This window comes from Macrobrachium rosenbergii, chromosome 51, assembly GCF_040412425.1.
Source record: "Macrobrachium rosenbergii isolate ZJJX-2024 chromosome 51, ASM4041242v1, whole genome shotgun sequence".
In the NCBI taxonomy this organism is placed as follows: domain Eukaryota; kingdom Metazoa; phylum Arthropoda; class Malacostraca; order Decapoda; family Palaemonidae; genus Macrobrachium; species Macrobrachium rosenbergii.
In genome coordinates, this window is record NC_089791.1 from 24,157,908 (window position 1) to 24,169,733 (window position 11,826).

Below are 11,826 nucleotides of genomic sequence, written 5' to 3' on the forward strand. Positions count from 1 at the left end.
CTCTCTCTCTCTCTCACAAAACGTTGGGAAATGCTAAATAAAAACAAATTTATTCATCCCTCTATGTCGGGGAAGTGGTCTTCAGAGGAGAAAGAGATGCATATCAACGTGATGGAGTTGAAGGCGATACATCTAGGTCCACAACATTTTGCGACGCAGGTACACGACAATAGTGGTACATGTGGACAATACCACGGCCCGAGTTGTTTTTTCCTCACCTGACTTTCACCTCACCTGGCGCCAGCTACAGTCGGATGCCTGCTCTACCCCGAGCTTCTAGGAGCGCCCACCAGCTCCTGACCAATTAGTTAGCTGACGACCAGCTCTGCTGGCCCCACCCACAGCCTGGCACCAGCTCAGTACACCCGGCGCCACCTTCCGGTGGTCTAACACCAACTCTCCTGCATCTTTGGCTCTGGAGCAGAGTTGGAAGCTCGGTTTCTGTTGGAGTTTTATGGTATGACCTGAGCAGGATTGGAGCATAGGAGGTTTTTTCATGACCTTTAATGTTCTAGCATCCTCCGTCTAAGAACGTATGGTCCTCTCTTGTGAATGGACCTGTTTTTTCTGATGCCACTCTTAGTTTCTGGAGAGCTCTTGGCCTACTTTTAATGGAAGCTAGACACATCAGTGCAACCTCCCCTCTTAACTTTCAGGCACTGTGCCCCCTACGTCCAGTCTATAATCAACCTTCTCCGAGACACTCTGAGAAGTAGGAAAGCGTTTTGCTCTTTTTCAGAGAGGCTAAGGATGTCAGAACAGCTTCTACCTCCTTAGCTTTCAGGCACTGTATGCCCCTGACATCTATTTAACAATTGTCTTCGGGTGTAATCGATCTTCACTACTCGCCTTTCGAAGAAAGTTTAAACTGTGTTAGATTCTTGCAATACCTTGCGATCATTATTAGTAACTGGCATGGCATCGTAGAAGGAAGCATAGGATTCTTTCCTACTATTTATTCACCTTGCAGCAAGGTGCCAAGACTTGTGAGAGCTGGAGGTTACAATTTACCTGGAGCACCCATCACTTTAGTGAATGGGTCATGGTCTGACTGTCAGTACAAGTGACAGTCATATCTGGTTGTTTTTATTGGTACTGCATCCAGGGCAAGGGAAATTATGTATGCTTTGTCGGCCATTGGTGTACACCGTTGTAAAGCTTAATCTTATACTTCGTCAGCCATCGGAGTATTCCTTCGCTGCGAAGTGTCCCACTTAATTAGAAGCGCTCCTGGCTTTACTGCCATGCTGCTATAGATTAAGTTGAGCAACAACCAGAGGCAGTTCTATACTGCAGGCTCTCTTAACTAACAAGGAACTACAAACATTGTGTCCAATGCTGGCAACTTATCTATTATCTCAAATCATTACGAGTTAATGTTTGGGATCAGAATTTGTCCATGATTCCCCACCACTTTTCAATGTGGAATCAGCTAATGTAATTGCTGGGTAAGTTGCATATATAAAAATGACATTTTTATAATAAAATGAAGTTTTATATATACTTACTCAGTAATTACGGATGGAGCCCTCCCTCCTCCCCGCGCATGGACATACAGCATAAACTTAATGACGAATGTTTGCTGAGTAGTTCCTGATACTCTCGTTACTGGGCGAGACCAGTCACCTGCACTAAACTGAAGCGCTAACCTGCGAATTTTTTCATTTAAGCTGCCGAGGCAAGAGAAACTCTAGCTAATGTAATTACTGGGTAAGTATATATAAAACTTCATTTTATTATAAAAATGTCATATTTTTGCAAAAATTGACTCGCTGAAAGACGTTGGCCTTGTTCTTTGCTTCAAGAATTGATTCTCAATAACAGTATACTGTAACTGTTATATTATTATGTCAGTATCCTATGTAGCAATGTAATTATGCATTTAAAAGGCATGTGTTGAATTTCACTATTGAAAATCTAAGAAAATTAAGCTTGTAGACTTTAGATATGTACTGTGATATATAGAACCAGGAGAAGTATGAAGGCATTGGAGTAAAAACTTTTTTTTAAGCCAAATGAATATTTTTTAATGGTTAAGATGAAGCCACATCAAAAATACTGCCTACTGTATATTAAAGCAGTATCATTTTGGATTTTGAGAGTCATAGACTGAAAGAAAATGGTGTCTCAAGAAACATAAAGGTTAAAAGTAATTTTTAAAAATATTAATTATGTTCATGTTGCACTCTTAGTTTCATTATTTCAGTGAGCAAATCATAAGATAATTTGTAATATTGTAAGGTGTCAAAGAAACGAGCAGGTAAAGGTTACTGCTGCTTTATTACAGATCCAGGCGGCTTATATTGCGGCCGACTGACGCCGGGCCGTGAGAGACAATGGAATTGACTGTGACCTGAGGTCGAAACAATAAACAATAATATGCAGTAAACGAGTACAAATTACAATACGAAATATACAGAGCTACAATATAGATACAGTCTTGATGCCTGTGAATGAAGAAACATGTGATACACAATGTGTGACATTCGTATAAATACCATAAAGTAAAAATGATTAAAATCGTGACCTGGCACGTTTTAGGCGTGACTAATTGAGCTTGAAGAAAACGGGGTAGTCACCAAAGAAAACAAGCTCAGCGGAGACTTAATTAATGGCGCCGCGAAACACTATCCTGGCGCCGGGTGGTGACTTTACAAATACTCCCCAAGGCGAGGGCGCGTCTGATTAATCCCCTGTACCTGGTGGGGCGCTGAAGGGTGCCGCGGCTCCTTGAAGATAACTGAGGGGCCTCCCGCCTGTGAGGCTGCTGTTTGGGCGGTCCCTTCCTGGGGCGGCGGCGCCTGCGGTGGTGAGGCGTGCTGGAGTGCGTTTGGGCGGAAGGGGTGCTGCGTCGCTGCCGGGACTCTCCGACAGGAAGGCGGGCTTTAGCCGATCTATGGAAACCCAGTCGTTCTTGCCTGGAAGTGCCAGCCGGAACGCCTTGCTGTTCCGCTCCAGCACGCCGGAAGGGTCCCCTGTAGGGCTTAGTTAGTGGTGGCCGGACGGCGTCGACTCTGGACGGCGTGGGTGGCGGATGACAGCTGTGGCGCACGAGGTGGTTGCTCTGTCGATGTATGAGCGCCTGCAAGGGGCGAACTTGCCCGCCCGCCGCGGAGCCTCTGCAGAGATGGGGAGTGGCGATCACCCCGTCACGAGCTCTCCCGGCACCACGAGGGGTTCCCCCAGGTTTGTTCAGCTGCAGATGGGGTGCCGTCGGCTCTGGGGCGGTCCTCAACCCGAGGAGGACCCACGGCAGCTGATGTTTCCAGTCCTCGGCGGTGCAGCGGGCCATGAGGGATGACTTTAAGGACCTGTGGAACCGTTCAACCAGGCCGTTGGCGCTGGGTTGTACGCTGTGGTGGTGTGGTGCGTGGTTCCCAGCAGTTGAGCCAGGGCAGACCACAGCTCGGAGAGGAAAGCGGGGCCCCTGTCGGTTGTGATGTGGTCCGGGGCGCCGGCGGCTAACCCAACTGGAGAGCAGGGCCTCGGCGCACGCAGCGCTGGCGGTGGCTTCTTGCATGGGCGTGGCCGGGCCACCTCGCCGAACGGTCTACCACCGTGAGGAGGTATCTGGATCCGCCTGATGGGGAAGGGCCCGGCGACGTCGATGTGGATGTGGCGAAGCGCGCCCTGGCTGTGGGAACTCGCCTACCCCCGACTGCGTGTGACGACCCACTTTACTGGTCTGGCACTGCAGGCACTGTTTTGCCCAGGCTGTGGCGTCCTTTGCACCCCGTGCCAGACGTAACTTTTTGAAAGCAGTTTGGCCGTGGTCCTGCCGGAGGGTGTGAGAGGCCGTGGATGATGTCGAATACCTGACGGCGGCGTGAGGCTGGAACCAAGGGGGGCTGGCCTGTGCTGATGTCACAGAGCAGGCTGGGGCCTCGGGGCGAGGGTCATGTCCCGCCACTTGAGGGATGTGATGGCGGTGCGGTATGCTGGGGTTTCTGGGTCAGCGGCCTGTTCTCTGGCAAGGTCCTGGTAATCTACACCAAGCTGCACTGCGTTCAACTCGACTCTGGAGAGGCGTCTGCTACGGGATTTTTCTTGCCGGGAGGTACCTGACGGAACAGGTAAATTCGGCTATGGCTGAGAGGTGGCGCTGCTGCCTGGAAGACCATGCGTCCCCTGCTTCGTGAAAGCGTGAACCAGTGGCTGGTGGTCTGTGAAGATTGTGAAGGGCGTCCTCCAGGAGGAACTTGAAGTGCCGAACTGCGCGGTACATCGCGCAGAGTTCCCCTGTCGAAGGTGCTGTGGCGGGACTCTGCGGGATTGAACTTCTTGCTGAAGAAGGCGATGGGCTGGGGGCCGTTGATGATTTGCTCCAGAACAGCACCGCAGGCAACGTTACTGGCGTCTGTCGTCAGCTGGAGGGAGCCTTGGGATCCTGGTGTGCCAAGGCGGTTGCCTTGGTGAGGGCGGCCTTCGTCAGGGAAAAGGCCTGCTGCTGGCTGGGTCCCCAAGACAGGGACTTGGTTGACCTTTTAGGACTTCCGTCAGGGGGCCGTGGTGTCTGCGATCCCGGGATGAAGCGCCTGTAGAAGTTTACCATCCCAAGGAACTCCTGGACGGCCTTGATGGAGGTGGGTGTCGGGAACTTGGCTACGGCTGCCACTTTCGATGTAAGAGGGCGGACGCCTGTCGGAGATACCTCGTGACCCAGGAATTCTGCTTTCTGGGCGCCGAAGGTACACTTGTCAAAACGGACGACGAGGCCGTTTTCTTGGAGGCGCTGGAGGACTGCTTTGATGTGCCTCTGGTGTTCGCCAGAGACCTGGAAAATATGAGAATGTCGTCGACGTAGCAGACGCAGAATTTTAGGTCCCCAGGATGCTGTCCATGAGCCGCTGGAAGGTGGCCCGGCGTTCTCAGCCCGAAGGTGGAGAAGGCGAACACATAGGACCCGAAGGGCGTGATGATGGCTGTCTTTGTATGTCCTCTGGCGCAACAGGTACCTGAAAATAAGATTTAAGAAGGTCCAATTTAGTGAATATTTTGGCCCCGTGAAAGGAGGCCGTGAGGTCTTGCATATTGGGCAGAGGGTAGTGGTCGGGCTCCGTTGCAATGTTGAGCCGTCTGTAGTCGCCGCAGGGTCTCCAGGAGCCGTCCGGTTTCTGCACCATGTGGAGGGGGAGGCCCATGGACTGGAAGCTTTCCTGCAGATGCCCATCCGTTCCATCTCCCGAATGCTTTTTCGCCTCCTGAAGGCGCTGAGGGGAAGCCTGCGGAACTTCGCATGTGTCGGGGCCCTTTAGTCACTATATGGTGGTATATGCCGTGCTTGGCTGGGGCCCCGGGGACTTGGCGGCTCGGCTTAAACACCTCGGGAACTCCGACAGAAGGTGTGCGTACTGGTGGGGCGCGGCGCTGATGGTGGGTCTGGGTCCCGCCGTTAACGGGAGAGACCGGCAGGAGTCGGTATCGAGGAGGCGCTTTGCGCCCACGCCGACTAGCAGGCGAAGTGCGCCAGAAAATCGGCCCCAGGAGTGGGGTTTCGTCCGCGACGATGAAGTCCCAGGAGTAACTCTGGCCAAGGATGGAGATCGACAGGAGCCTGGTGCCGAGGGGAGAGGATGGGGTTCCGTTGGCGGCCGTCAGGAAGGCGGCGGGTCTGGTGTCTGGTTGCGGTCCTCTCTGGATGCTGGGAAGACCGACTTAAAGGCTCCTGTGTCGACCAGCATCATCCTGCGGAGACGGTGTCGCTGGACGTAAAAACCTACTGTTTTTTGAGGCCCTGGGTTCTTCGGCTGCCATGGCGGCCTGTCCTGCTGGCCGCCACCCCGCTTTTTTGAACGGTTGAACGAGCAGGGCGGCAGGCAGTTTCGGGCGTCCTTTCCGAACCACTTGTGATAGCGACAGAAGCCGGGGACCACCGTCTACTGTGGTTCGGTGGACGTCTGTTGGCGATGGCGTTGACGGGCTGCTCACGTCCTCTTCCAGGCTGGACGGAGCTGACCGGCTGTGTGGCCGGTTTTAGCCGCTGTGAAACCTTGACGGAGTCTGTGAGGTGTTGTGCCGCCTCTATGAGGTCCTCGACAGGCATGGTGTAGGGGTGAGCGATCTGGTTGCGTACTTCCGGGAGTGAGTTGGCGAAGGAAAATTTCCCACGTCTGACGGCTTATCTCCTGCCGCTTGTTTGTGCCACCCAAGACTGGTGTTGACAGGAGATCTCGACCATGCCCCAAAGCGTCCCTTGGATTGAGGTCGTGGCGTGATTATTGGCAAGGTCGATAGCACGGCGGCCCGCTCGGCGATGGGCAGGGAGCAAGCTTCGAGGAGGAACTTTTTGTGGTGCTGTATGTGAGGGTGAGTGTTTGGGTACCCACGAGATGAGTTTGTTGTACACGTCCTCCGGAAGGGCGTTGAGCACTGTGTCGGCCTGTAGGATTTCGTCCGTGAGGTCCGCGATTCTGAAGTGGCTCTCCACCCTGCGCAGCCACCTCGATGGGTTCCCCTGCGTAAACGGGCGGCAGCTTTAGGGTGAGGGCGCCCGCGATTGTGTTGCCCGGCCGTCGTGTGTTCGGGCGCTGGTGTGGAGTTGCGGGAGGGCCTCGATGCGCGGGGCGGGCGCGGCTGTGATGGGAGGTAGGTAAACCTCGGAGTCCGCTGGGGTCGCGTTTAACTGCATGAAGGAGGGGATATCGCGTCCATGCTCGCTCCTTTGACCCCTTACTGGAGTGGGGTACTCGCGTCAGTACGCACTTTCGTGCGCCGTGTGGTTCCGCTAGTGACGCTGGTGGGGTACGCCGACGAGCGAGTCAGCACGCTCAAACGCTGGTTACAGCGCGTGTTTAGGCCGCTAAGAGCGTTTTGGAGGAATCCTGGAGCCAAGACTGAGTCGCCGTGTGAGTCCGCTAATGGCTCCGGGATACTCCGGGGGTCACCACTGTAAGGTGTCAAAGAAACGAGCAGGTAAAGGTTACTGCTGCTTTATTACAGATCCAGGCGGCTTATATTGCGGCCGACTGACGCCGGGCCGTGAGAGACAATGGAATTGACTGTGACCTGAGGTCGAAACAATAAACAATAATATGCAGTAAACGAGTACAAATTACAATACGAAATATACAGAGCTACAATATAGATACAGTCTTGATGCCTGTGAATGAAGAAACATGTGATACACAATGTGTGACATTCGTATAAATACCATAAAGTAAAAATGATTAAAATGCGTGACCTGGCACGTTTTAGGCGTGACTAATTGAGCTTGAAGAAAACGGGTAGTCACCAAAGAAAACAAGCTCAGCGGAGACTTAATTAATGGCGCCGCCGAAACACTATCCTGGCGCCGAATTGGTGACTTTACAATATCAGTGTATATCCTTCCCTTTAAAAACCTTGTGTAAGTGCAAACAACTTAGATCAAAAGGCTTGGATCAGTGAAAGGTGTCACAACACTACATTAAGATTTTATGTTGAAAATGGTTTGAAGTTTGTAGAGGAACCAGCTGTAGTGGTTTTGATATTTAAACAGAATGAGTTTACACAAGCAAAAGATTATTGCAATGGAAACCAAAGGGAAGGGGACCTATTGGAAAATCTGGACACTGTTGAGTTGTTCTCTAGGTCTGGTTGTTGAGAAAATTTTTTTTTTTTTAATGAGAAAACCAGTAGTGAAGGAGAGGTTTCTTGAGGTAAGCCAACTAAGTTTTGAGCTTACATGTCACCTGGTGGGTTTTTATTTAATAAATGGGTTTGTAGAGTGAAAAGTTCAAATCATCTCATGTTTTTTTATTTTTCTCAGGTCAAACAGCGTGAAGGTGATGAGAAAAAGTATGGCTCTGATATTGAGTCTGATTCTGAGAGTGAAATCTATGAAGAAAATGCTGATGGAAATATTATGCTCTACACAGAGATGCTAGAGTTTGTAAAAGAAGGAGAAACCATAGCAAAGGCATTAAAGGTGAGTTTTTATTATTTATATACATAATAGAAGTGTATTTGTAGCAGTTTAGTTGAATCGTTGTGTGTTTTTTGCATATAAGTTAGTTCCAGTGGAAATACAAACCATCTCCTTTTATGATAGGAGATATTCTTCAGCACGAGCTGGGATGGCCACTGAACTCTGTAACAAGGTAGTTAACTGGTGGTAAAGGGGGTTTAGTGGGGAGTATCCCTTACTTACTGACACTAGCCACTTTTTCTTCAGCTGTCATACATTTGGATGTGCTTCCACATCTCTCCGTGTGATCTTTTGACTGGATGAGTAGCTTGCTATTCTTGTTGTTTTGCATTTGCCATGGATTCATTTTTTTTCCTACTGCATATTTAGTTAGATTTTTATGTCACTTAGTCTTGTTTTTCTTTCTGTATGGAGAAGAAACATGACCAGTGTTGGTGCAAGTGACATGGGCACTCACGTGGTGGCTTCATGTCCCCGTATTAGTACACCCACATAAATATTGCTCTTTTTGTAGGGGCAAAGATTGTACAAGGTTTCCCCTCTTCCCAATGAGAAGTGGTTTGGTAGTTTGATGTGAAGAGACATGTTGGCCAGCTTCTGATGCTGCCAGATCCCTCCGGCTCTTTCCCTTCAACCTAGATGCTTTAAACCCTTTTCATTTCATCTTGTCAGGAAATGAGGAATTATCTCATGCTTGGTAGTTATTGTCTTACAAGCTGTAGCTTTTCTGTCTTCTGCAAGAATGGGGAAGCCTGTGGTTGCAGTAGCTCTGCCAGTAGCTGAACCTCTGGTGGATGTTTCAACAACTCCCATTTCATAGCAGCCCTTCAATGTGGAAGACAAGCAAGGTGTTCCAGAGAAAAAATAAATGAACTTCCTGTTCACAACCTTCTCCCACGTCATTGTTATTCTTCTAGATCGTTGTTCTTGTCCTGGGATTCACTTCCTCTGCTTAGGAAGAAGAAAAAGGTTAAGGTTAAGACCTTGTGTAAGAAGTCCAGGAAAAATTTTCTCACACACTTCCTCGTTGCTGGTGAGTGGACATGCCAAATCACCATGTAATTATCATACATTTGGCAGCGCTATTCCCTTCACACATGTCCACTAAGAAGAGAAGGCTGCTCCTTTCTTCCCATAGGAACAAATCACATTTTTTTTTCAAGTAATTTTTGTTTTTCTTAAGTATACAAACCAGATCCCTATATCAAATACAGTAAACCCCCCATACTCGTGCTCTCATGATTCATGAACTCACCTATTCTTAGATTTCTGTATGGAACATATATACACATTATTCACAGAAAATTTGCCCATTCGTGGTATTTTTCTCTGAGAAATATTCACTAATTACTATATTTTCATATAATTTTCACGACTAAATGCACTTTTTGTGATAAAACTATTAAAAGACTTGGGTATAAGCATTTTTAGAGGGTTTTTTTTTGTGTTTGAACTATCAAAATGGGCAGTTCTAAGTGTTTTTAGAGGGGGTTTTAAGTATTCACAGATTTTAGGTATTCGCGGGCGGGTGTGGTACGCATCCCCAGCGAATACAGGTGGTGTACTGTATACCAAATTAAAAAGAAATTTGTATTTTTTCTAACATACGAACCTACAATTTCATATATGGAGTACTCTGCACTTACCTAACTTTGGCTGTTCTCAACTTGTCTCTGAAAACAAAATCCTAATGCTACCTGGGTCACATGGTGTGACCTGACCCTGACCTCCTTCCCCATTGTCTTTGCAGCCGCACTCGAGTTCGCACATTTTCCCATTCGTCTCTCTCATATTGCGTTCTCATTAGTTTCCTTCTATTCTGTGTGATTTGGAGTACGTTCTCCCAGTGCCTAGTATTTGCCTGAGCCTGTTACCGTTTTTAGTGTTGATAGCTTCAATTGTGTGGGGATTATCGCTGTTGTGTGTTAGGTTTGGGTCTTTTTCCTGAGTGCAGGACAAAGGAGTGAAGGAGCGAGTGTCTCCCATGTATGTTCTTCCTCTCAAAATACACGAACAGTGTACAGTTTAGCTTTCTTTTCTTTGTGAGGGGGATTCCATCCCAGTTTTTTCATAATGTAATTAAAAGGATTTTGTGTCTTCTGTGAGATCTTTCTGGGTTTGGGGAAAGTGCTTGTTCAGTACCCATGGGATAGTGTGTTTTTCCCCACACCCAAGTGTTTGCGAGCTTTTTCTTTCTTCCAGCGTGGTGGAAGAGAATGGGGAATCCATCCCAAGTTTTTCATAACGTAATTAAAAAGATTTTTTTGTTGTTCTGTGAGATCTTTCCTTGTTTGGGGAAAGTGACTTTGTCCTCTAAGTCAAAGTAGAAATTGCTTAGTGACATCAGGTGAGTGATTGGTGTTACCCTTCTCTCACCCCATAAAAACCACTGGTTAACCACCGTTGTTAACAAGTGCCCCCATAGGGGGGTAGTGCCTTTAGCGCACCCTGTGGTGCTCTGTAGGCATTACTCAAGGTTCTTTTCAGCGTCCCTTAAGCATCTAGCTGCGTCCCCTTTCATTCCTTTTACTGTACCTCTGTTTGTATTCTCTTTCTTCCGTTTTACTTTCTGTCATCTTCTAACAATTGTTTCATAGTACAACTGCGAGGTTTTCCTCCTATTACACCCTTCAGACCTTCTTACTGTCCATTTCTGTTTCAGCGTTGAATGACTTCATAGATCCCAGCGCTTGGCCTTTCAACATGCTGAAGAATGTTCCTATTGAAAAGGCTCTGGTTTGTATACTAAGGAAAAATACAAATAATTAACAAAAAATTTTTTTTCATTTTACAACAAACTGGTCTGATCTCATCAGATGATGCACTGGATTGGATACTATCACGGGATGATTTTAAGGTGTTTAAATGTTTGGTTGGAAAAACAAGTTTCTCCAGTATGCCCACACCTACTTGTGTTTTTAAAAGTTTTTCAAATTACCCAGTAATGTAATGTACAGTATAGGATGATAGATGTCCTGCCTCAATAAGAAAAATCAGTTTTTGTTAAATTTCCTCCTTATATTTTTTTAAAGAGAAAACTTGTGTAATGGTCTTACCAGTATAATTTTCAATTTTAAGCTCTTTTGCTCAAATGACAATACTTACAGACTTTATCCAGTCCTTGAGTTTTTACTGTTATTTATAACCAAAGGATATTTCCCTTTGTATTTACTGTACAGTACCAGGTTATTCTTTAACCATTCACTACTCCTAATTCTTTACATAAGCAAAAAATGTTGATTTTGATTTTCACCTTACATTTCCAGAGACTTGGTGGCAACAAAAAAATGTCCTCGGCACAGAAATGGAAGTTAAAAAAGATGGGAAGTTTAGAAAAAGAGAGTGAAGATCAGAATATGGCTGATTTTTTGAGACTCACAGAACTAGCCAACAAGATAATGGAAACTGGAAACATGGACATTTATCAAGAAACATATGAAATGATTAATTTTAAGGTAAGTCAGGTTTGAGATGTGCTTTAAAAATGTTAAAGTTGAAATACTTTATGCATTTGTTTGCAAATCCTTTTGGTGGTGATGAACTTTTTTTTTTTTTTTTTTTTTTTTTTTTTTTTTTTTTATGTAGCAAACTTCTGTAATTTATGCCACTGTCTAAAATTGATTCATGGGAGCTGTGGTGAGGTAGTATATTTGAAATTTGTAATTGGTTTGAATGAAAAAGATTGTTCAATTGTTGAAAAATGTGTATATTTTATGATGCAAAAATTAAAGTACAGTATTTAAATAAAATAAGTACGGTATGTTCTTACAAATAAACAGATTATAGATATATTGATGTTAGCTTTTCAAGAAAGGTATACTTGAAATTCCGGGTCTATTGGGATAGTACTAACTGTGATCTTATCGAGCTTAGGTGGAGCGATGTTAATAGAAGACTGAACTGAGTGTTCAAATGATCCC

At 46.8% G+C, this 11,826-nt stretch overlaps 1 protein-coding gene across 3 annotated transcripts in view; it reads left to right on the forward strand.

Annotated features, from left to right (window-relative positions):
* holn1 (CD2 antigen cytoplasmic tail-binding protein 2 homolog holn1) overlaps positions 1-11,826 on the forward strand; it is a 46,688-nt gene that overhangs the window by 23,637 nt on the left and 11,225 nt on the right. For all 3 annotated transcript variants that reach the window (XM_067095096.1, XM_067095097.1, XM_067095094.1), the window contains exons 4-5: positions 7,748-7,906; positions 11,173-11,361. In XM_067095096.1, coding sequence (XP_066951197.1) covers positions 7,748-7,906; positions 11,173-11,361 — 348 coding nt within the window. The remainder of the gene's footprint in view (positions 1-7,747; positions 7,907-11,172; positions 11,362-11,826) is intronic.